Source organism: Zeus faber, assembly GCF_960531495.2.
Source record: "Zeus faber genome assembly, chromosome: 1".
Lineage (NCBI taxonomy): Eukaryota > Metazoa > Chordata > Actinopteri > Zeiformes > Zeidae > Zeus > Zeus faber.
In genome coordinates this window covers 20,932,534-20,955,378 of record NC_137193.1, presented here as the reverse complement: position 1 = coordinate 20,955,378, position 22,845 = coordinate 20,932,534, and the positions used below count along the sequence as shown (strand labels likewise).

The window sequence follows — 22,845 nt, the reverse complement described above, 5'->3', positions numbered from 1 at the left end:
TCGGAACAAGCCTTTTTTAAATTTTTTTTTAGGGATTGAACCAGAGATATGCAGTACTCAGTTGTTCCTTTGTTTTGTAACGAGAGTGATGAAGCTCAAATGCAATTGGACCAAAGCGAGCAGTCAGTGATATGAAATTGACTCGGTTCCATCGCATGGAGCACAAAGCAGACAACAAACAGCCCAAACAAACCAACCCAATTTGTCTCCTTCGAAAGGGCTCCAAATCAAACCTTTTCTAACTCCGTAGTTTGATTTTGCCATACATGGTAAAAAGCTAGTCTTAAAAAATACAAAAATACAAATTCCGAGCTGCAAAAATAACAAAAAAAAAAGAACTGGAGGCATCACTACTGCAAAGTATTGTTCATGTGATAATAATTAGTTCTGAGGTTCTACATCTCATGTATGTGGTGACAATCCCTTAGTGAGCTGTTGAAAATCCTTAGGATCTCACTCAAAAGCGTGTGTGTGTTTGTTTGTGTGTGAATGTGTGTGCGCATGTGTGTGTGTGCGCGCGTGCGTGCCACGTATTTTTCTACTATTCCTTTCTTCTGATATTTTCATCCATGTGATGAAACACAGCTAAACTGGGGACCACCGAAACCAAAACGCATGCAGTATCAATTTTAGATTTTGTGCCATTTTTCTTTAAAAAAAAGCAACAAAAAAAACCCAAACGTGACAAGCGTTCTCTTTACTTTAACGGAACCATCACGCCACCTGTGGCAAATGAGATCTCTTATTATGATATCTGAGGGGGGATTGGACGGTGTTTCGACGATACGGGGGCGGAAGAGGAAATTCCAGAGACGCCGCCGCCCCTTATCCCCTCTCCGATGGGACTGATCGTAGAGCATGTTTGTGTCGTATTGTCTGGTCTCTTGGATGTCCTCGTGCGCCAGACGTCTCTTTTTGTCTAAAGCAAGAGCTCGGTGTTTCTCATTGCTGTCGTGTGATGACACACCAACGTGTTGCTTGCAGTGGTTCGTCTTGATACAAAGTGGGGTGAACTTGGTGCAACTTCAGTACGTGTTTGGAAAGTTTGTGGTGACCGTGACTCCATGTGATCCTTGGACCCGGGTTCCTCTTTTACTTATTTTAATTTTTGAATCTCACAAGAAATAGAAAGGCACCGATGTGGAAAGGGCTGAGGAGACAAGGTTTTTTGCATTTTAAAAATGAATGAAACCTCCCAACGTCACAAAATAACATGGTTTCTATCTAACGTGAGTGAATGTGTACCCCTCGTTTTTATTTCTGTCATGAAATGTTTATAATTCTAGGACGCGTTAGGGTGACGTGAATGCGATAATCTTTCAAAGTACAGGGAAGAGACTCCTCTGTAAATGTCCGGAATAGTTTTTAAAGAAGGATTTGGTCTGTTGAGGTCCACGCTTTGGTCGGTTTTGAGGCGAGAATCTTGTTCCTGGGTTTGGAGGAGCGGCAAAAAGGACCTATTCAGAGAAACCCACATGTCAGAAAACTCATGTTAACGCATGTTGCTCTCTGAATCAGGGATGACTTGATCAAAAAGGAACCCGCTATCAGTAAACCACCAAAACACTTTACTTTACCGTCTGGTGGGGAGTTACGGTCTGTCAGGTTGACTCGAACCTACTATAAATGTGATTTCGGATTTTAAAATCAGTGTACCATGTTAAGAAACTCTTGGTGTTTGTATGTGCAAGTATCAAAGTCGTGGAACAAATGACCAAGGAAAACAATGTTTAAAAAAAGATCAATATGACGCAAAAACTATTGTATGTCGTCTTTGTGTTTTGTAAATGAAGTTCAAAATGTTGGTAAATTCAGTATTTCATTTTGGATATTGAGAATATTTTAGTGATGCTAAAAAGGTGCTGCATTTATTTTACGTGAGAATTGTCAACTATGCTGGGTCTTTGCACTCGTGTGCCATTTATCTTTCCAGTTGAGAAAAGTGAAATAAAAAAAACAAAACAAACTATAACCCTTTCTGTGTCATGCAAAGTAGAATACCTTTGAGAATTCATAAGAGCAAACTTTTACTAGGCTGTGGTATATTTAAGCCTTGTTCTCGCCCCCCCCCGACCACACCGCCTCAAGTACGCTGGCCGACAATACAAACATCTAGTCCGCCATTAGTCACAGGACGGGTGCCTGAGTCTCACGCCAAATTCAGACAAATCGTAGCCCGATTTTCTGTTCCCAAAGCTTTTGAGATCACTGACAAAAGCCCCAAAAGGGGAAACAGCCAAGCCTATATGGAATGCATGTTCATTAAAATAAGGAAAACTAAATGTTTAGGACCAAGTTTCTGATAGTTTACCGCTTACACTGCATTAGTCCATGCAGTCCACACAAATGAGTGGACAGGCAGCAACAGCAAACCTATTTCGAAGCGCCACTAGTTTCACTGTCGACAAGTGTGTGCATTTGTGCAAGACTGGGGCACATTGTGAAGTTTGAGCACTGCCATGTCTGTAGGACGAATTAAGGAAACTGATTGTGTAGTCTGAACACCCCAGCGACATTAGGATGATAAAAGTCGTGTAGCCTGTGCCATGAGGACCACAGGCTTACAGAACACCGCCATTTTGAGGGCTGGTACTGATTAGTACAGAGTGTGACCAACGTCTAAATATCAACAGGTTACTGAAAATTTAACCCAAGGACAGGTGAACAGCAGCGTTTCACTTTGCTCTGGTGTTACTGCAGTGGTTAGACTGAGCCAAAAGACAGTCTGATTAATTCAAATTTATCTACACAGGTGATTAGTTACTTTGTTAAATATTCCGTGCAAGCAACCCAAAGAATCAAGTAGCATTAAAAGAGGGACGAGAATTTATTTAAAGTTTTTTTTTTCCCCAGTTACAAGCAGGAAGCCATGAAGATGATGGGCAAGTCTATCAAGCCGTCCATTTGCAACGTAATGCACACAGGCAGTCACATGATGGGGTAACATGGATAGAGGGCGATGCCACACTGGCTTTGTCTGTTCCGCGCCATCTTGATGTAGCCGTCCTCACCGTACTTTGTGCCCCAACTACAGAGACAGTGTAAAAGGTTAAGTAGTAAAATACAAGTGACATAAGCAAAGACTTTGCCAAAATCACCTGTTTTTGATGAGCCAGTAGTCCCGGCCATTTTCAGTTCCATAACCTACAGCCAACACTCCGTGGTTGATGTGGTTTGTACATGAGTGGTCTTTGTACACACCTGGTCAAGACAAATGTGAGTGACTACAGATAGTTGACCCAAACACCGCTGCAAGAGTCTCAGTCGCCCTCGTTGAGTGAGCCATGTTTTATAAACGTTTCAAGGTTCACCCTTGGGAGACCAAAGCCCTCACCGTGACGATAGAAGAGGAATTTGGGCCGGGAAGCATCAATGGCAACAGAGATTGGACCAATTGTTGCCAAACCCTCCTTCAGTGCACGTTCATCTCCCCTTGGTAAGAACTTATACCCAGAGCAGCTTGCAGCCTTGTACTCTGGGTTATACTTACACATTGCGTTCTAAAGACATTGAATAGAGTTAGAATGCACAATCCAAAAAACCCGGAATGACAGGAGTACATTTGTTGCAAAGAGTCAACAGCTGACGCTATCAAATGACCATCTGTTATATTGCAGAAGACTCACGATGCCTCTGTAGGGATATGTTTCATCCGAGTCAATGCCTTTGTTTTTTGCGACATATCGGAAGGCGTTGCTCATAAAGCCACCGCCGCAGCCGTTGTTTCCAAATTTGCTGGAGCAGTCGATCAGGTTCTGTGGACTCAGAGACTCCAGGACACCCCTGGTCTTCTTCAGTTGTCCTTCCAGAGCCCCGACTGCACTGAAGGCCCAACAAGAACCACAGGAACCCTACACAGGGCTTCAGAAGCTCAGCATGCCACGTGTACGGGATAGGTTCATAAATGTCCCCAAGTCTAGCTAGTCTTCCAACAGCTCAACTAGTTAGACAAGTGTAAAAATCTAATGCAAAAAAACATGATCCCACTGACTTCAGGAACACATGCACACCTTATAAGACCATAAATACTAGCACAATGACCAATCTAACCTGCATTTTGACATCTGTCACAAAGCCCTTCTCTCTCCAGTCCAGGGTCGGCGGCAGAAGAACAGTGTCATTTGTTCTGACCGATGATGAGCTGCCCCTGTCCAGGTCAGCGGGTATATGTGTTCCCATCAGCGTACTAGACACTTCCTCAGTAGTCTGCCAAAGAGAAGTCAGCCAAGCACATCAGATAATGACATTTCAGCATCATGAAGCACACATCACAATGAAAACATCAATTCAAGTTGATTTATGCCTCTTTAAACCCCTTCGAACCATCTTCCGGTGTAGTGCCACCATTGCAGGGACCACCCAAGTGTTTCATAGCGGCAGCCTTCATAGATGCACAAGCTAAGAGAAATCAAATATCTAGTCTTTCCTAACCAAGTCTCCAAGGTGGTTCATCGCCAGCTCATAAGTGTGCATGCCCAAAGAGGCTTCCAGGTTGTGGACATTGATCATCTCCAAGTTCTCCTCCCATATCCTCCTGCGACCCAACTCTTCAATCTGCCAATTGAAGCATTAACAAGGCATTTCATTAAAAAAAAAAAAACTGGAAAAAAAATGCATAAATACTTTGACTTAAATTGGTAGAAATAAAGAGATATAAAGAGCACCTACATGGTGACTGTAGACCTTAGCGTGCATCTTCTTCCAAAGCTCCCAATGTCGGTCCAGTGCAGAGCTGGCTAGGGCCACTGCTAATCCACAAGTCACAGTGAAGAACAGGCTCCCCAACATCATGCTGAACCTGAACATTTATAAAAGGATGTTTAATTACAGCACCAAACCAAGGAACCCAAAAGGATGGTCATTATTTTTTATTTTAAGCTGCTTAACCAGTACAGACCAAATATGTTATTTGATGCAAACCCACTGATATTCAACACTTGTTAAAAAGCAGCGGGAGACTAGTCAACTACTGGTAGCAACTTCTCATTTACTTAACTACATCACAAATTTACAACTAAAACTTTCTTTTGACCCACTCATCTCCAAAACAAGCTTATTAATACTTTGAGTCAAATGTCAGCATTTGATTCTCTAATCAACTCACAGAAGCCAACTCAGAAACTCTGCAGGAGGCAGCGTTGGTGCATCGCCTCATGCGCGCAGCGTCTAATCAATAAATCAGCTGCTGGGCGTCTCGGTTAATTGGAACAAGGTGTCGCTAATGGATCAGCCACCCCTTTCACCGTGTCCACAAAACTCATATATATAAGGAGGTAGTTTATGCTGTATTTGATGCATACTTCAGTTTTGGACATTCCAAGCACTAATTTTGGTGTCAGAGTGGACCCTTTTCACACAAGTGTCACAGCAGGTCAATACGGGTGCAGTCTACATTATTTATGGCCATGTTCTATTCATATATTCCAGTGAAACAGTAAAGAAGTATAGTTTATAAGGGACTGTGTCATCATTTGGAATAGTGCATTTTCATTTTTTTACTGATTGTAGTTTATATCTTAATGGATGTACAGATGATGTCTAGGCTGCCGCAAATAGAAGGATGAGAAAAGTTGCTCATGTTCCTCCTTTACTGACGTTTTATAGTGCATGTAAGAGGAACAAACGACAAGGACAAATAAAATATATCTTTTATTTGAACAAAACATGAAGTGATTTTAGGAAGTATGTAAAGGCAAGACATGCAGTCAATATCCATTAATTGAACATAACTATAAATATATCCCTATCCTGTACATTTTCTGATATTCCACATTAAGCCTGATCATATATAAAACAACATATTTTTAAAATGCAATAATCAAGAAACAGATTGCATCAGAGCCTTAACAGTAGTCTGAGGAAAATGCTGTTAAAATGTTGTTTTTGTTTTAAATTGTTCACAGAAATCTACAAAAAATAAATGTTTTGTAGATTTGCATGAGATTGACTGTATGTACTGTACGTTCCAACTATTGATATTTATTCAATCTGTTCTAGTGAGATGACAGGGGATTTAGTGGTTCACAGTGTCGGGTAAACAGCAAAGTTAGCGATCCCGCAGAGGTTCTTCTTGTTCCTGGCCATTCGAATGAAGCCTCCCTCTCCCCATGCAGTTCCCCAGCTGGACGGGGGAACACAGAGGGTTAGTGACTTCAAATCAATCTCTAAAATTGCTTAGATTTGATTGTTTACATGTTTTTGAGGATTTACTGTGTTAAAGCAGCAACTTTTTATTTTTTTACCGATACCTTACTGTAAGAACACAGCTTCAAAATCATTTTGATGGTACACAGACTTGAGACGTGGAGAATGGCACCTCTTTCATTCCCACCCACCCCCCTGAATGTCTGTTCTTGCGCTATGTAACTTCTGTGTTCGGGTACGAGACCTCGGGAAAAGTGTTACGCTATACGGCACAACGTCACTTTCTTGACGTTTCTCTCCAGTAATTAGCGTTTTTTTGCCTGGTAAAATGTATTAAAAAAAACCAAAACGAGACCCCACGTCAGCCGGCGCGCGCCGGCCCTCACTTTCATTGCGCCACAGGGTTTGTCTCACCCTCTGACTCACGCGTGCGAGCTGATCTGACAGACCGAGCACATCTGGTACCTACACAGGTAGCAGTGGGCCCCGTCCCTCCCAGGTGGGCCCCGTCCCTCCCAGGTGGGCCCCGTCCCTCCCAGGTGGGCCCCGTCCCTCCGAGGTTCAAATAAATTATATTACGGACGCTGGACCGAGTTTTACAACAGGGGTGTAAAAGTGCAATTGGAGTCAGAAACTGTAGGGGCGCCAAATCCCAAATACAAAAGGTTACATAGTGCTGCTTTAATTAAACAACATTTATATATCACTTAATCAGCTTTGCTTATGTACTTTAATTGAAATAGATATTTTAATATATTATTTTATGATATGAGGTTCATTTTGATTTTCATGTTGCATGACTTATGTGCTTTTCAGTTGTCAAGATGGTTGGAAAAACATTAAGGTTATTTTGAAATTCTTATCACTTTTAATGGAAACATTGATGGTTACAAATTGAGGCTACTCCTAAGCCTGCATGACATGGTCTGATCATCAGTTCATACAGATTTTTAATTTATGAGCACAGTGTTACAATGACTGCAATATATCACATCCATTTCACAAGGTCATTTTGACTACATTTCACTTCCCCTTATCACTGTGTTACCTGTTTTTCACCAACCAGTAGTCTTGTCCCCTGTCGCTTCCGTAACCCACAATTAGCACCGCGTGGTTCGTTATCTTGGGGTTGCAGCCTGCGGGGTTGTATACACCTAAAGGATGGGTTTGGTTAAAAATATACAGATCTTTAAACCAAAAAAAAAATACAAAAAAAACAAAACATGCTTAGGCCCAATCAAAGTGTCATGAGCTAAATTCAGGGTCATAATTAGTTTTCCTGAATTTTAAATCCTTATGAAAAAAATTCTGCTAGTAAAACAAGAGTAGATAAGAAGTATTTTTTTTGGAAAAGGAAAATATTCCAACAGATGGTGTCTTCCAACAACTTTTTGGACTCATGTGGGAACTTTTCTGAAAAGGCGTCTCTATCTTTATCATATTATTATGCAGTATATTGTGTTTCCAGGTATTTTTTCCTGATACGCCATGAACCAGAATGATGAATGAGAATGAATCTGACTTTATGTCTGGATGTGCTACCACTGTCTCCTCTGGATAATTCTTCAATATCAATACAGTATTGTACAGTATTGTACTGTATAAATTCTGATAAATGATTCTCTCCCCATCCCTTGAAGCTACATACAGCTGCAATGCACTGTGTGTTCTGACACCTTTCTATCATAGCCAGCATTAACTTTTTCAGAAATTTGTGCTATAGTAGCTCTTCTATGGGATCGAACCAGACGGGCTGGACTTCACTCATCAATGAGCCCATGGGCGCTCATGACCCTGTCGCCGCTTCACTTGTCCTTCCTTGGGCCACTTTTGGAAGGTACTAACCCCTGCGTGCCGGGAACACCCCACAAAACCTGCCGTTTTGGATGCTCTGACCCAGTCGTCTAGTTGTCACAATTTGTCCCTTGTCAAAGTCGCTCAGATCCTTACGCTTGCCCATTTTTCCTGCTACCAACAGATCAACTTCAAGAACTGACTGTTCACTGCTCACAAGCACCATTGGAACAAGATGAGCAATGTTATTCACTTCACCTGTCAGTGGTTTTAATGTTGTGGCTGATCGGTGTATGTATCACTTTAAATTTAAGAAGAAACTGTTGGAATTCAGCCTTTTGGAATGATATTATGACAATGACATGATACAAACAGTATTTAGGAACAGTCCTGACCTCCTCTGTAGAGGTGGAAGGATCGCAGCATGGCATTTATTCCCACGGCGATGGGTCCGACGGTTGAGACCACACTTTGCAGAGATTTCTCGTCTCCTCGGGCCAGTATGTGGGATCCAGAGCAGTATCCTGCTCTGCCCTTCACTGAATAGCGACACTTCCCAACCTGAGAGTGAAGAAAAGAGAGCGATTTATACATGTATGCAGCCTAAAGACTAACATATGTGATGGATTGGGCCTTTAGGATTAAATGACATAATATATATTGTAAATCGAAAAATTCAAAAGATTTATTTTGCACATACATATTGCACTGTCCAGCATGTAGTATGTATGTGACAAATAAATATTTTGAATCTGTGATGTCCGTACATTATGATTATGATATCCAGACATGACACAGGCATATGTTTGAATTTAGTTTACTTTTGACACATGTTGAAAAATATAATTAATACTACGTTAATATAATATATATATTACATATATTTTATAGTATATAATACTATGAATATAGAAATTATTCAAAAGTATTACCATACATTTTACAAAACGATATGACTTAATATGTATTTATCTAAAATATATCCGATTTGTAGAAAGGTAGGTGATATACGGCCATCATTTTTTTTTCTAATAAATTGTTCAACAAAGATTTGACACACTGTTGACACACCTGAAGTTAAAGTGAATAAAGTGTCTCTATTTTTCCCATACATTATTCTCTAATATTAGACAATTATTTTCACTCTTGTGCTACATATTTGTATATACAGAATGTTAATATCTATATATTTTATTTCTTTATACACAGTTAACATATTTTATTAAATGTTTTATGATATTGCTTATATATTGTTTATATTTTTAATTATTTTATATTAAATATTTCCTGCACTGTAACAAATGAATTTCCCCTCTGAGAGGTGATCAGTAAAGTTCAGCCTGATCTTATTTCATTTTAAAGCGCACCTTGTGTTCATAGGGGTAGTATTTCTCGGAGTCGATGCCTCCGTTTCGGGTGATGTAGTTGTAGGATTTAGAGATGTACCCTCCTCTGCAGCCGTGGTTTCCTTCGCTGGAGCTGCAGTCCAGTAGGTTCTGGGGGCTCAGGGCCACCAGGACCCCTGTCCGCCTCTTCATCTGGCCCTCCAGGGCTCCCACGGCGCTGAAGGCCCAGCAGGAGCCACACAACCCCTTCACACCAGAAAGGTGTGTTAAAATAAAGATAGAGCCGGGTCTGCGTTTAAAGGAAACTCGAAAAACTGTAACTCGTACTGCGTTTTACAAAACCTTGGAAACTATAATCGTTCAAAGAAGTTTTCGCGCTGCAGGAAATTCGAAGAGACATTGGCGGAACCACCCTTTTCTTTTGTGTCCGCACTGCAAAGAAACGATCGTAATTCTTAAAACATCGTTTTTCAGGGATATTTCAACTGAACACTGCATGTTGTCATATGAGCAACATGCAGCGACACTGGAGACAGTGTACGTTGATTAGTCCAGACGTAAGTCCACAGTGTTTGTAACTTGTGCTGCGTTTCACAGAACCCGGAAAACTGTAATACGTACCTAAAACGACTAAACTGGACCCTGTGTATTACTGCCTGGAGCTTTATTTATTATTATTATTATTATTATTATTATATATATATTTTTTTATTATTATTATTATTATTATTATTATTATTATTATTATTATAGAGATCAATTATATTGGAATTATTTACACCAATTTAACACTAAAATAAAATCTACAGTCGTAATATAAACTTTTTCCCTCTCAACATCACAGAATCTTTTTTTCCAATACTACATGGTGCGTCACCTGGTTTTGGACTGGACTGACCATGCCCTCTTCTCTCCAGTCGATGCTCTGCGGTATTGTTGTCACATTATTCCCTTCTCTGGACGTCCAGTTTAATGAGGAAAAAGTTTCTTCTGCCTTTAGTCCATTCAGCCTCTCATTCACCTCCTCTTCTGTCTTCAGAGAAACAAGAGTTGATGAATGTATGGAATGAAGGTGAAGGACAAACAAAAAGCGGTTGTCAGACAGTGGGAATCACTTAACAAAGGCTAAAGAAATTTGTGTTCCAGTGCAGTGATTCTCAGCCTTTTCTCATACTGTATCAAGGACCCTCAAATTGATACTCTTGGGCCACTTGTCTTTTTTTTTTTTAATTCAAAGTGGTAATCCGTCTGATTGTTCTGTTGAAAAATAACAAACATGCAGAATCATGCATAATTGATTACTTTTTACGAAAAAGGATCAGTTCAAAATGATCTCCTTGAGGAATCTTCCTGGGTAGGGCATGAAGCCGATGTCTGGATGCAGGGTTAAGAAGATTATGTACAGTATATAATAGTAATATCCAGTAGAGGTCTCCATGTTTGTCCTCTAGTGCAATGATTGTCAACCTTTTTACATATCCAGGACCTCAGTTTGATACTCTTAGGCTACGGACCCAATGTGATAAGATTTTGTCTCTGGGACTTAATCTTGTTTTTATAGATTTGATTTAGTCCAATCTCCCATATCTGTCTGTACTATAGTTAGGGAGATACCAGTGAAACTATGATCAAAACAGTCGCTATTGTACATTCTCTAACGGTGCTTGGTGGTCTACCGGTGCTAACGTCTTGTAAATTGAATAACGTTAACATTTAACTCGAAATAATTTCAGCTGAGGACCCCCTGGAACCTTTCGAACCAAAGCGTGAAGTTAACCCCAATCTTACGGTCCCAGTTGGCCACAAAGCCCCCCAGGGAGGAATCTGTACCATGTCAGCGAGGTGGTTCAGGTCCAAAGTGAAGCTGTGGGTCCCAGCTGAGGCTTCCAGGTTGTGCCTGGTCACCAGGTCCCTGCTCTTCTGCCACATTGTCCTCCTGTAGAAGACCTCACTCTGGAAGAAGCACAGTGAGTTGGCATGACACTGTGTGTGTGTGTGTGTGTGTGTGTGTGTGTGTGTGTGTGTGTGTGTGTGTGTGTGTGTGTGTGTGTGTGTGTGTGTGTGTGTGTGTGTGTGTCTACCTGATTGTTATACATTTTCTGATGTTTGGTCTTCCAGTCACCCCATTCTTGATCCAAGTCAGGAGAAGACTGAACGACTGTCACAATGGTCGAAAGCAAAACTGCACGGAGGATGTGCATGCTCGAAAACACAACAAAAGCACAAATATTATTCATAAAAAATTCAATTTCTACCGAGAAAGTGAAACAACAGAAAATAAAATAAATTTCGTGTGAAGATGTTTAGTTTTGTAAAATATTCCACTTTTTCCTTATACTGTATCTAAATGAAATATATTTAAAATTAAGTAAATGTATCTATTATTATACACAAGCTCTGTGATGGCAACTTACATGACATCTTAAAAGAGTGAGTTCTGGTGAGGAATTGGATAACGCGCACTGTTATATATTTATAATTCAAAAAGAGTGAGTTATCTGAAAGTGGCGTTTATCTGACGTTTATCTGCACCTAGTCTCTATACAGTATAATCTCTGTGACTAAATGTGATTTGCTTTGGATTTTCACACACTTTATCCCCCAAAACAAACAGTGGATGAAAGAAACTGAGTTTAAATTACCTTTCCAAATGCAAACTTCTTTACCCTCAAAATGGACTTCTCAGCTTCTGCTAAAATAAGGAAGTAATAAGTTCCTGCTGCAAACTCTTTTCTCTGAGGTCGTCTTTTTTCGCTTTCATCACTCTCTGACTCGTCATGTGAATCTAATTTGATGCTCCTCCTGTTGGCACTTTGCCCACTGCATTCCCCTCACAAAGTAAACACTTGTTTGTGATGTTGCTTTGCCCATTTACTGCATCTAATCCTGTAAGTTTTACTTAGTCCATAAATTAAAGCCATGCCTTTAGTTGTAAATAATGCCAGTCTGGGAATAACGAGGCTGCAGTGGCATACATAGATCAGCAGTTGATCGTTAATAACTGCGAAATTTCAGTCTTAAGAATGTGTTATTGCAATTTAACTTAACAACTGAAATGAAGAAAACCTGTCATTTTTTTTTATTTAAAGTTGTAATCTGTGAGATTATTCTGTTAAAAAAATAATAATAAACATGCAGTATCTTGCATAATTGATCGATTTTTATATAACGCACAGTCATTAGCTCTAGCTTTGTAAAATAACAATATGGTGTATTAGAAGCAGCTCTTATGAAAGAAGCTCGATGGGGGAAACCGTTGAGCTCCAACTGTTTGTCTGCGTCACAGCTCCTCCTCTTCCTGACTCCTGGGTCGAGCTGAAAAGTGCTGATGTGCAGATTTTAGGAACCAGATGGTCAGGTCCTGACTCAGCACGGGCTCCTCCTCTGTGACGATGGCGTGAACTGACCATCGGAGCGAAATACTGTGGTTCAGGAGACAGTACTATCTGTCTATCTTTTTTTAGTTGTATTTCGTTTTCCACCCTGGTACACACGGTATAAGTACAGATTTTTCCTTTTGTTGCACAGCTTCCTGTTATTGTCTGTTTTAGGTTAATTGCACATTGGCATTTTTTTCTATTTTTAGTAATTTATAAGGTTTAACTACATTTTATTTTTTCCACAGACAGAAATTGTGGCGGTAAAGCATCTCCAACAGGCAATAATAATAAAGTATCTATCTATCTTCCTCAGAAATGTCTTAATATACTGTAGCTATCAATAGATATCAGTTCCTATATTCTGGAATGTTTTCCAATGTGATTTGTTTGTTGTGAAAGATGATAATAGTGAGGGACAGCCCCAAAGGGACCCCTATTGCTTTGGTTAATGAAAATCTGACGTCAGTAGTCTATGATATCATGGATCTGGCGCACTCACAGGCAAGATTAATAAAATGAGTTTTCAGAGAGCATTTACATAATACAAGAAACATGTATTTATTGTGTATGTGTTTTGAAATATTTTAGTGTTTTTGGTGTAGCCCACTACACACAAATAATTTCATTATATATCCTCCACAATTGAAGTCAGTTAAACCACTAACCTTGTTTTATGTTTTTATAGGTTTATAAAATATATTTTTATTGTGAAGGTATTTTTCTGTTGATTTACAGTGCAATAAAATAATTCTGTTCCCTAAAATGTATTCATAATCGTGATAAATAATCGTGATCAAAATATTGACTAGAATAATCGTGATTATCATTTCAGCAAAAATCATGCAGCACCTACTTCAGAATGATAACCGCCGATAGTAGCGGCGAAGGAAACCCACCCACAGCCGCCAACACCGCCCGATCATATAATTAAACTGTAACCAGGCCAGAACGAATGAACTCCTGCAGTCACAAAGCACACTGGAACAGAGAGACAAAGCACACTCGTCCCTTGAACTTTAACGAATGGCCGTCTACCCTGGACCCCGCGTATTGCAGCCTGCAGCTATATTTGAATCTGGTATTATGTCACCCAGAGAGGATGTGGAAGCCGTTGATTTTGAAGGCAAATTGGTCTGATTTGAGTGAGTATTACCACAGTGAAATCCCCTAGAGCAGCCCAAACCGGGTTGAATGATGCAGCAATGTTCAATATGGTGAAGCCGTGGGGGGGCGGCATGTTCCTTCCTGCGTAAAACACACCCAATGTCATCGATCTCGGATTTTCTCCAGTGGAGGATTTGAAGGAATTCAAACTAAAGCATCAGTCTGATGCATTTACTTGTGGATTAGATACACAAACAAAATAAGACTGTATGTGACATATTTTTGTACAGTATAGCTCCTATTATATGCTTAGATATCCTGGAGCATCCTCAAATTAAATAACAATTTGTGGGTCTGTTGAATCTGTTAGGAATTTGGTTTGGGGAGTTTTTATACGGTAGTTTTTCTTCACGAATAGGGAGAGTGTCATCTAATATTCTTTTAAACTGTACCTGGGCAGCAAAGGGCCTTTCTGAAACAAGTGAAAACATTAACATTTAGACAATTTAAGAAGCGGCTTTAACGCTAGGTACAGTACAGTAATTACAGCCAATTAATCCCATTGGCCCGGAGTAGATCACCAAAAGCAATGTCTGCTAAATATTAACATGCAGCTGTATCCCCTGGAACACACACACACACACACACATACACACACACACACGCACACACACACGCACACACACACACACACAATCTACATATACACTGTATCTATGTATACACTGTATATATGTAATGTGTGTAATATATGTATATTTGAATATCAGTAACTTACAACTTTGATATCAGGATATAAGCTCAGAAATTGTTGATGAACCACTAAATTGAGATCAAAGTTCCCGCGTAATATATATCGTTTAACGTGATATCTGTTGTTTAGGCAATGTAAATAATACAGAATGATGTCGTTACATCTGAAATATATTTTAATAACATATGAATGTTGCCTTGTAAAATAAATTATGGAATTGTCATGAAAATCTCTGGTATTAAGACCATATATTCTGACCCTATTTCACATAATTATCTATAAACTTTATATGTACTATACTTATATTTGTCCCAGCAGATAGATGGGACAGTGAGCTGCTTCTCCTGCATGCTATAGAAAATAAGAATCTTACTGGATCTTCCCAGCTCCTACATTCTGGCACGACTCCATCTCAATCAGGAGTTTTATAGAAGCGCTTAAATCGGAAATCCTATGGGCTTGGGTATAGTCCAGGCCTGTGTGCTAATCTGGAAGGGTTTCTCAAAGTGCTCAACGTCAAACACACAGCATTAAATAGTATAAAATGACTAATGTATTGAATAACACAGGACAACAGATGCTCCGAAAGTTAACAGCTGAAATAAAGATTAAGACATATACTGTATCCGAACAACAAAATACATTTTAACTCATCTCCTGTCAATAACAGAACTTTCAGAAAGAACATGTATGTGACAAACAATCTCTTGAACTTGAACTTGAACGTGAATACTTAAAGTTGTATTTTGTGTCGTACTATTCGTTTTATTCATGTAGGCCTATAGATTTACTGTTTTCTTATATTGTGTGTAAATTACAAGAAAAACATGTCCAAATGAAAAGATTCCTTTTGGACATGTATAGAGACTTTGAATTTCATTATTTGTTATCAGCTTACATGATATAAGAGCTAGAATAAATGTTTTTTTTGTCCAAAATCAAATATTATATCGCAACATTATGCTGCACCCCGAAAATTATTATGAATAAAATATGACACTGATAGCGATTTACCAGAAACACAACCAAACTGGTGTTAAGCTGCAGTGCCTTGACCTTGAGACATGTTTAATTCTGCACATTTCTGCAGGAGCAATACCTTGAAAATGTGTTGGTTTTTTTTTGTCATTTTCTCATCGAGTGCCAAACATCTTCCCCCTTTTTCCTCCATGAGCACCTGTCTTTAAAAGCATCCCATCTGCTGTTACATCTAAATCTCTCTATTTGGCTGACCCGCCCCTGCCACCTGTGTTGTCTTCCACCAGGGAGCAGGGATATAAAAGCCCAAAATGCCCCGGACACCAGCAGGTTGTTGCTATGAAGAGGTTGTTGCCAGGGATATGGACCGACTGAGCTCTGACGTTAGAACAAAAACAAAATTGATTTTACTACATAAGGATCAAGCAATTATTTTCCTACGTGTTATTCTGGAATATCTTTGAGTGGAAGAGGGTTTTAAAGATCTATTAAAAGTTATGATATTCTGACTATTGTTATACCTGATCAAAATGTAAAAAGCAAAAAAACAAACACGAGAAACCCATGTTCATCCCACACCCAGGAAACAGTTTGGGAATGAAAGAGCAGCCGCAGCTACATGGATCTGCGTGGGTGTGTTTCATGATAAAATCCAAACTGACTTCAATAAGCTGCTGGAGCAACGGTGAGTTGAATGGCTTTCCCTCATTTTCTCTTAATGTTGTCACATTTCACACAAATGAGGCTCTGAATAGATCTGTGTGTTATTAATTGTCACTTTTGGGGGTTTGGATGCAGTGTTTCTTTCAGTGACAATGTTCAAAATGCCATGAATAGGACTGTAATCTACATATACTTTTTTTTTTCTTTAAGCAAATCTGTGTAGTTACTTTCTCAAGTATGTCATACATATCACCCCCAGTTTGAATTTGAATAATATGGTGTGATGGACGAGGGATCATGACAATTGTGAAACTGCTTATTTTAATAGTTTCATTTTAACAGCGGAACAGAGTGGATTTACACTTTAATGTATTGTTCTCACACTTAGTATCAAAGGCAGGAAGCTAAAACATGCTGCTTGTGGACAGGTTTATTTATGAGATATTTTTATATTTATGAGATGCGTCTGGAGATGGAGAGACAAAGTTTGAAATGTCCGCCTGTGCGGAATTTGAATTCATGAGGTGTTATCTCATTTTATTTAGAAAAAAATAAACTTGAACAGGAGAATATTATGTATTAAAGCATTACATTTGTTGTCAGAAATGAATCTGATACAATTGTGTGGCTTTATTTAGCAAGAATGACTATACTTTGGGATGATACTGGGCAGTTAAGCAATTTGGGCATTTCAATTTATTTATAGAGTTTATAGCGGGGCTTTTTGTGTATTAGGATACCAAGAAGTCATTTCTGGATATCATTCTAGTATTTCATATGCAAACATCCCTAAACTTTGTGAGTATCAAGAAATGACGATGTATGGCTCAGTTGAAAGTTTTGTTTATCTGTTGAAATCTTCCCTTTACTTTTATTCTTATTTCCTTTGCTAATATTTCTGTCTCCCGTTCAGCGATAGCAGAATACATTTTTAGTCGGACCCTACAACTGCTCTGATCCTTGTATTCTTGCTATTGGTGGATCTCACGGGTGGTTATTATCCATCAATCAGGGAGAAATGTCATGTCCATAGGACTTCCACTAATCTTCCACAGAACCATGAGTAGGAACTTTGTCTTTTCAATGTTTTCAATGGGCCAGTCAGTGTGAGTGGCATCCCATCTCATTCTATAAAATATTGACTACCTTGAAGATAAATTCCTTTCTTGTTAAAGAAAAAAAAAAACAATTCTAGTGAGAAAATTAGGAAACAAGATATTGAGTGAATAGTTTGAACATGAATCGTCAATCTCGTCTCGCTTTGTCACGTGTGTTGAATCTGGTGGCAATTGTTTAAACCGTACCGTGACAAGTCATTATTTACCTTCACTTTACAAGTTAACAACTTGGGGCCAAAGAGCTGGTGTGGGAACCAATTCATGAATTTACTAGTACTTATTTACTAGTATTTAATAAGGCACAATTAGCCCCCAGCGACCAAACAACATCTGGACGGGTTTTCTCAAAATCCTCATCAAATTACTCTTTAAGCTGCATCTGTCCCCAGTTCCAATACACTCTAGAGGAAATAAGTGCAGCTTGTTGTGTATCATGGGATTGTCCAAAGACTTAAACCAAGTCGACTCTAAGCTCTGCAGATGTTCAGGACTCTCCAGCTCTGATTGGAGTGAATACATTTGTATAAATAAATGTAAAAACCACGAAAGGCACAGGGGGGGTTCTTCCTTTTTCAGACAATACTGGGTGATCGACTCACCTGTTGGGTTTTTATTGTGTTTCCACAGATCTGAAAAATATGTTCTGAGTAAATGCTCGGGCAGGATTTGAGGCTCCAGGGGTTTACCTCAGCTCTTGGTGAATATTTTAATTCATTACATTCGTTAAAACCAATGCTGCCAGTAGTGCTGTCCTTGTTGCTGTGTCATGTTGTCCATGTTGTGAATCTAATGTTTTGCTGGTATTTACTTGTTTCTGCAAAAATAAATTGCTCCCTTGAAAACAACATCTCTGGAGGTGTGCAGACACTAACTTCATCTCTTTTATTTATTTTTTTCTTCCACAAAAAAAATGTATTGTGTAGTGTGTTGAAAGAAATGTAATGACTGCGCTGAGGAAACCGGGGGAAAAAAATGATAATCGCTTTCACAAATTGTACATAATCTCATCCTGTGTTGGCATTTACCATTTAAAGATAGAGCACCTACCTACCTCCCCATCTTCTTTCCTTGTTCCTTTATCAGGAAGTCTAACCTCTCCATCACCAGGTGTAAGGTTATGAGAAGCTACTGGCCTTTTTCCAAGTGGTGAGTATATATACAACAACATTAACAAACATGGAATCTTTAATACCATGTTAACCAATATCACAAAGTTCACAAACTTTGATCACATTGTGCAATCAAAGTGTAGGCCACATTTCAAACACCAATCTACTAGTAAGTGAGCTTGGTTCTGTGCTACTGTACTAACACTTGTTTTTCCTCTGTCTCTCTGAAAAGGCAAGCTGCCAGATGTTCGAGCAGACGGAGGCCCAGTGGCGGCTGAGCTGGGTGGCTTACTACCTCTGGGCGGCCGGAGTGGCCTACACCGTAGAAACCCAATGGCCGTGTCCACAGCCCTGCCAGTGCAGCAGGAAGCTGCTGGAGATAAACTGCTCTGAGAAGCAGCTCACCACAGTTCCTGAGGGACTCCCTCCGGACTGTCAACTCCTGAATCTCACTCAGAACAACATCAAGACGCTAGCGCCGCTGCAGTTCAACGCCTTAACACAGCTGATGGACTTGGATTTAAGTGACAACATATTGGTGATGATCGAGGAGGAGGCGTTCCTCGGTCTGCGTAGCCTTGTAAACCTGCATCTCGCCCGCAATCGGCTCAAGGTTATTTCCGCAGGCGCGTTCAAAGGCCTGACGCGATTGCGCCTCTTGGACATCGGTGATAATGAGATCTTAGTTTTGCTGGATTTCACTTTCCATGACCTGGCAGCCCTGCAGCGCATCGACGCGGGGAAAAACGATTTGGTGTTCATTTCTCCTCAAGCGTTCACAGGCTTAACAGGTCTGCGCGATTTGAACATAGACAGGTGTAATCTCTCGGCTGTGCCAACGGAGGCACTCGCACAACTAAGTGGGCTGGCGAGTCTTAGTTTCCAACGCCTTGGCCTCAGCATTCTGGCAAACTACTCCTTCCAGCACTTGGGGAACCTTAAGAAACTTGTCATCTCCCATTGCCCCAAGCTGGAGAGCCTGTCAGAAAACAGCCTCTTCGGCCTCAATCTCACATTCCTCAGCGTAACTAACTGCAATCTCAGTGTTGTCCCCTATACCCCGCTGCATCACCTTGTGTACCTTGTATACCTTGACCTTTCCTTTAATCCCATCAGATACATACAAGGGAACCTGCTTGGGGACCTGCTAAGGCTTCAAGAGTTCCATCTGGTAGGGGGGCGACTTCTCCTCATTGACCCCAGAGCCTTCCAGGGTTTGGCGCAATTCAAGCTGCTGAATGTTTCTGGAAACCTTCTCACCACACTAGAGGAAGGAGTTTTTCATTCAGTCAGACGCCTGGAGGTTGTGAGACTTGATAATAACCCCCTATCATGCGACTGCCGCCTGTTATGGGTGTTTCGCAGACGCTTATATCTCGACTTTGACAAACACCCACCGATGTGCACCAATTCAGTTCATTTTCAAGGCTGGAACTTTCTGGACATCTCTGAGGCGGTTCTCTCACAGCTGTTCACCTGTCGCCGGTCAAGAATATTAAACCGCAAACCTCAAGAGGTTCGGACAGTTGAGGGACAGATCGTTTTGTTTCACTGCAATGCTGAAGGTGACCCTACGCCCTCAATAAGCTGGTTGAACCCAAAGCTTGCACCCATATCCTCCATTGGCCGAATATGGGTTCTTGCAAACGGCTCACTGGAGGTTCGCTATGCGCAGGTTCGGGACAGCGGTATCTACATTTGTGTGGCGTCCAACGCTGGGGGAGATGACAGCATCCGCGTGAGCCTCCTTGTCAGAGGCTTTTCACCGCCTTCTCTCAAACCTTTTAATCTTCAGAGTTGGCTTCCTCTTCCCTCTGGCTCCCCGGCTCTAAATGGAACCCAGCAGTTTTCATTCGATGTCAAAACGCTAGCGATAGCCATCACCATTGGGTTTCTGTCATTCTCCAGCTCGGTGACATTATGCTTCATTTTTATGTTCCTCTGGAGCAAAGGGAAAGGGCCACTGAAGCACACAGCCGACATTGCATATGTGCCACGAAGTGCTGGGACAGAAAATAACAGCGGCCCAAATAATCATATGGAACCAAACAGGTTTACGATGAAGTTAATATAGATATATGCATGCATTGAAAGTGTTTTTTTCACTGAACATATGTATTTTACAACACCCTCAACACGTGTGCTAAAAAAGTACTCATCATGTTAAACAACAAGAGATCTATAATAAATCAAATAAGGAGAATCTGTCGCCACCTCCAAAGACTTTCCGCTAAAGCTAATTGCCCAGAGGTGTCCTTGGTGTGTGACCCTGCGATGGGTTGATGTCCCGTTCACGGTTTCTCTCTGCCTTACTGTACAGCCATTATCAGGTGGGGGGGGGGGGGGTATCCTGACCATGAAAGCAGGTTAAGAAAATGGATGGATGGATGGATAGATGCAGCTCTTGACTTTTTTCTTCCTGTGTCATTTTTGTTGTATTTATATAAATTCATTGACATTGCCATTTTGTGCATTGTCTGCATTTTTATGAATTTATTTGAACTATTGTTTGATATTGATTGAAATAATATTTATTTAATTTCATACTGTAATTAGCTCTGCGGGTTTGTAATCTTGCTTATTTTCCTATGCTTTAGAATTCAGGTTAAATGTATCTATGATAGGGTTAGGGTTAGTTGTGTATGTGGTGTGCTAAATAATTGTAAATCTGCCCATTATCAAAGATGTACAAAGAGAGCATGAATTCATAAAACCAGGTGTATCTCATGCCCAGATTTTAACCATTCGACCTCAGGCAAAGAAACACATCGCACCTTAATATGCGTTATATATTTATAAATCCCAACGCTTAACACCAAGAGATTTGTTGCATGTTATTGTAAAATCTGGCTTTACAAATCATTTTGTAAGATGCGGAAAAATTAACTAGGCCTCAAAGAGCATATTCAAGCTTATTTAAAGTGCCAATCTCAAAGATTTTCATCTAAATGAATGCCTGTTAAGTCCCTAATCACGGGGTGTCATGACATTTCACTGCATATACTGTATGTATGACTGTATGTATATGTACGTGACAAATAATCTCTTGAATTTGAATTTGAATGCGGTAACACAAAACTGTGATTGAGCCTATGGCAGACTGATGAAAGCCCTTGCATTTGCAGTACTCTGAGTATTAAGGACCGTATGTCTGCGGCCACTTTCCCGGCATGCGTTTAAATCCAGGCGTCCATTTGCACGGGCGACCTGGAATTGTTATGGAGGCGTGGCTCACGTGCTGACTACCAACTGACTGACGTCACACAGGCGACACTGTTTGGATCTCAGGGAAGTGAGGTCCAAAAACACACCTGCAACTACCGCTTTTCGCGGTAGTTGCAGAGCGGAAATCCTCGCGATTGCCACTTTAAATGAACGAGCGTCTTAACAGTCCTCAGTCCTTAGACGTTTAGGAAGCATGTCTCCTCCAGCTCGCCACGAGCGTTTAATTATGATGAGCAATGTATTTCTTCAGATCATAGAAAACAGTCAATATTAAGTTTCCTTTCAAAATTAAACAGACAAATATCATGTTATTCAAGTAACAGAAAGAAGCGGGAGTGCGCTTAAGAAGAAGACACAATAGTACACATAAAAACACTGTTACCCAAAACACAGCATGCTACCTCAGCCTATTGCAACTGCACCTGCTACAAGGATGACTACAAACAGATGTGTATGAAAATGTAGGTCCCTGAAGAAAATGAGTAAATAACTAAATAAAAGTGACTTGCTCGATGATCCTGGCTTTGGACATTTGCCTTTCCAAGATAAAGTTTTCTCTTTCATTGCCAAGTATCGCCACCCTGCAGCGCTGCCTCAGTCGCAATGATATTCATTAGAGTATTTGATGATCTCTCTCCAATCTCTGGTCTTCAGCACATTTCATACAACTTAGTCGTAGATGCTCAGTATTTTCACACCCAGTCACTGCGTGTTCCATTCGCTTACAAAGTTGAGAAAATGTTCCCGGTATTGAACGAGAAGGTAAGCATCACACATTAAACAAACATGTAACTAACTAAATAATTACATTTAGGCAATCGTTCGTTTGTCTTGAAGATTGCATTTTAAATACAAAGGCCTAAATTCTGCTTCCTCTGCAGAATTAATAGCCTCCGAGTTAAATATTTAGTTGTGTTAAAAATGATGAAATATCAGCACAGTTAGAAAATCACTAGCAGCTCACAGCATTTTGAAATAAAAAGAAACAAGACATAAATATACAGGTGCTCCTCACTTAACAAACAAGTTCCGTTCCTAGGACCAGGTCGTTAAGTGAATTGGTGGATAAGCGAGGAAAACGTGTTATTTCACGGTAAGGGGGCGTGGCGTGGCCATTGCAAACGCTAGTGTAGTGAAAACTGACAGACTGCGAGAACGAGACGGAGAAGGGTGATGAGATGAGATGTATACAGTGTATATAGTATATAAAGTGTATCGTGTATATAGTGT

General features: G+C 40.2%; 2 protein-coding genes across 2 annotated transcripts; one reads left to right on the top strand and one right to left on the bottom strand.

The window, feature by feature from the left end:
• Positions 1 to 2,928: 2,928 nt before the first annotated feature.
• On the bottom strand, positions 2,929 to 11,410 carry LOC307241221 (cathepsin S-like; the record flags this gene model as incomplete). The annotated part of the gene is made up of 14 exons (XM_080015259.1): positions 11,366 to 11,410; positions 11,115 to 11,237; positions 10,162 to 10,317; positions 9,306 to 9,530; positions 8,334 to 8,499; positions 7,193 to 7,298; positions 6,026 to 6,121; positions 4,669 to 4,798; positions 4,432 to 4,554; positions 4,051 to 4,206; positions 3,627 to 3,851; positions 3,335 to 3,500; positions 3,099 to 3,201; positions 2,929 to 3,028 (listed from the first exon to the last, which is right to left on the bottom strand). The coding sequence occupies exons 1-14, from the start codon at positions 11,378 to 11,380 to the stop codon at positions 2,929 to 2,931; spliced, it is 1,890 nt and encodes a 629-aa protein (XP_079871385.1). The 5' UTR covers positions 11,381 to 11,410.
• A 7,224-nt stretch (positions 11,411 to 18,634) lies between these two features.
• Positions 18,635 to 20,464, top strand: LOC307241125 (leucine-rich repeat and immunoglobulin-like domain-containing nogo receptor-interacting protein 1; the record flags this gene model as incomplete). Its single annotated transcript, XM_080015141.1, has 1 exon — positions 18,635 to 20,464. The coding sequence occupies one exon, from the start codon at positions 18,635 to 18,637 to the stop codon at positions 20,462 to 20,464; it is 1,830 nt and encodes a 609-aa protein (XP_079871267.1).
• Positions 20,465 to 22,845: the final 2,381 nt, after the last annotated feature.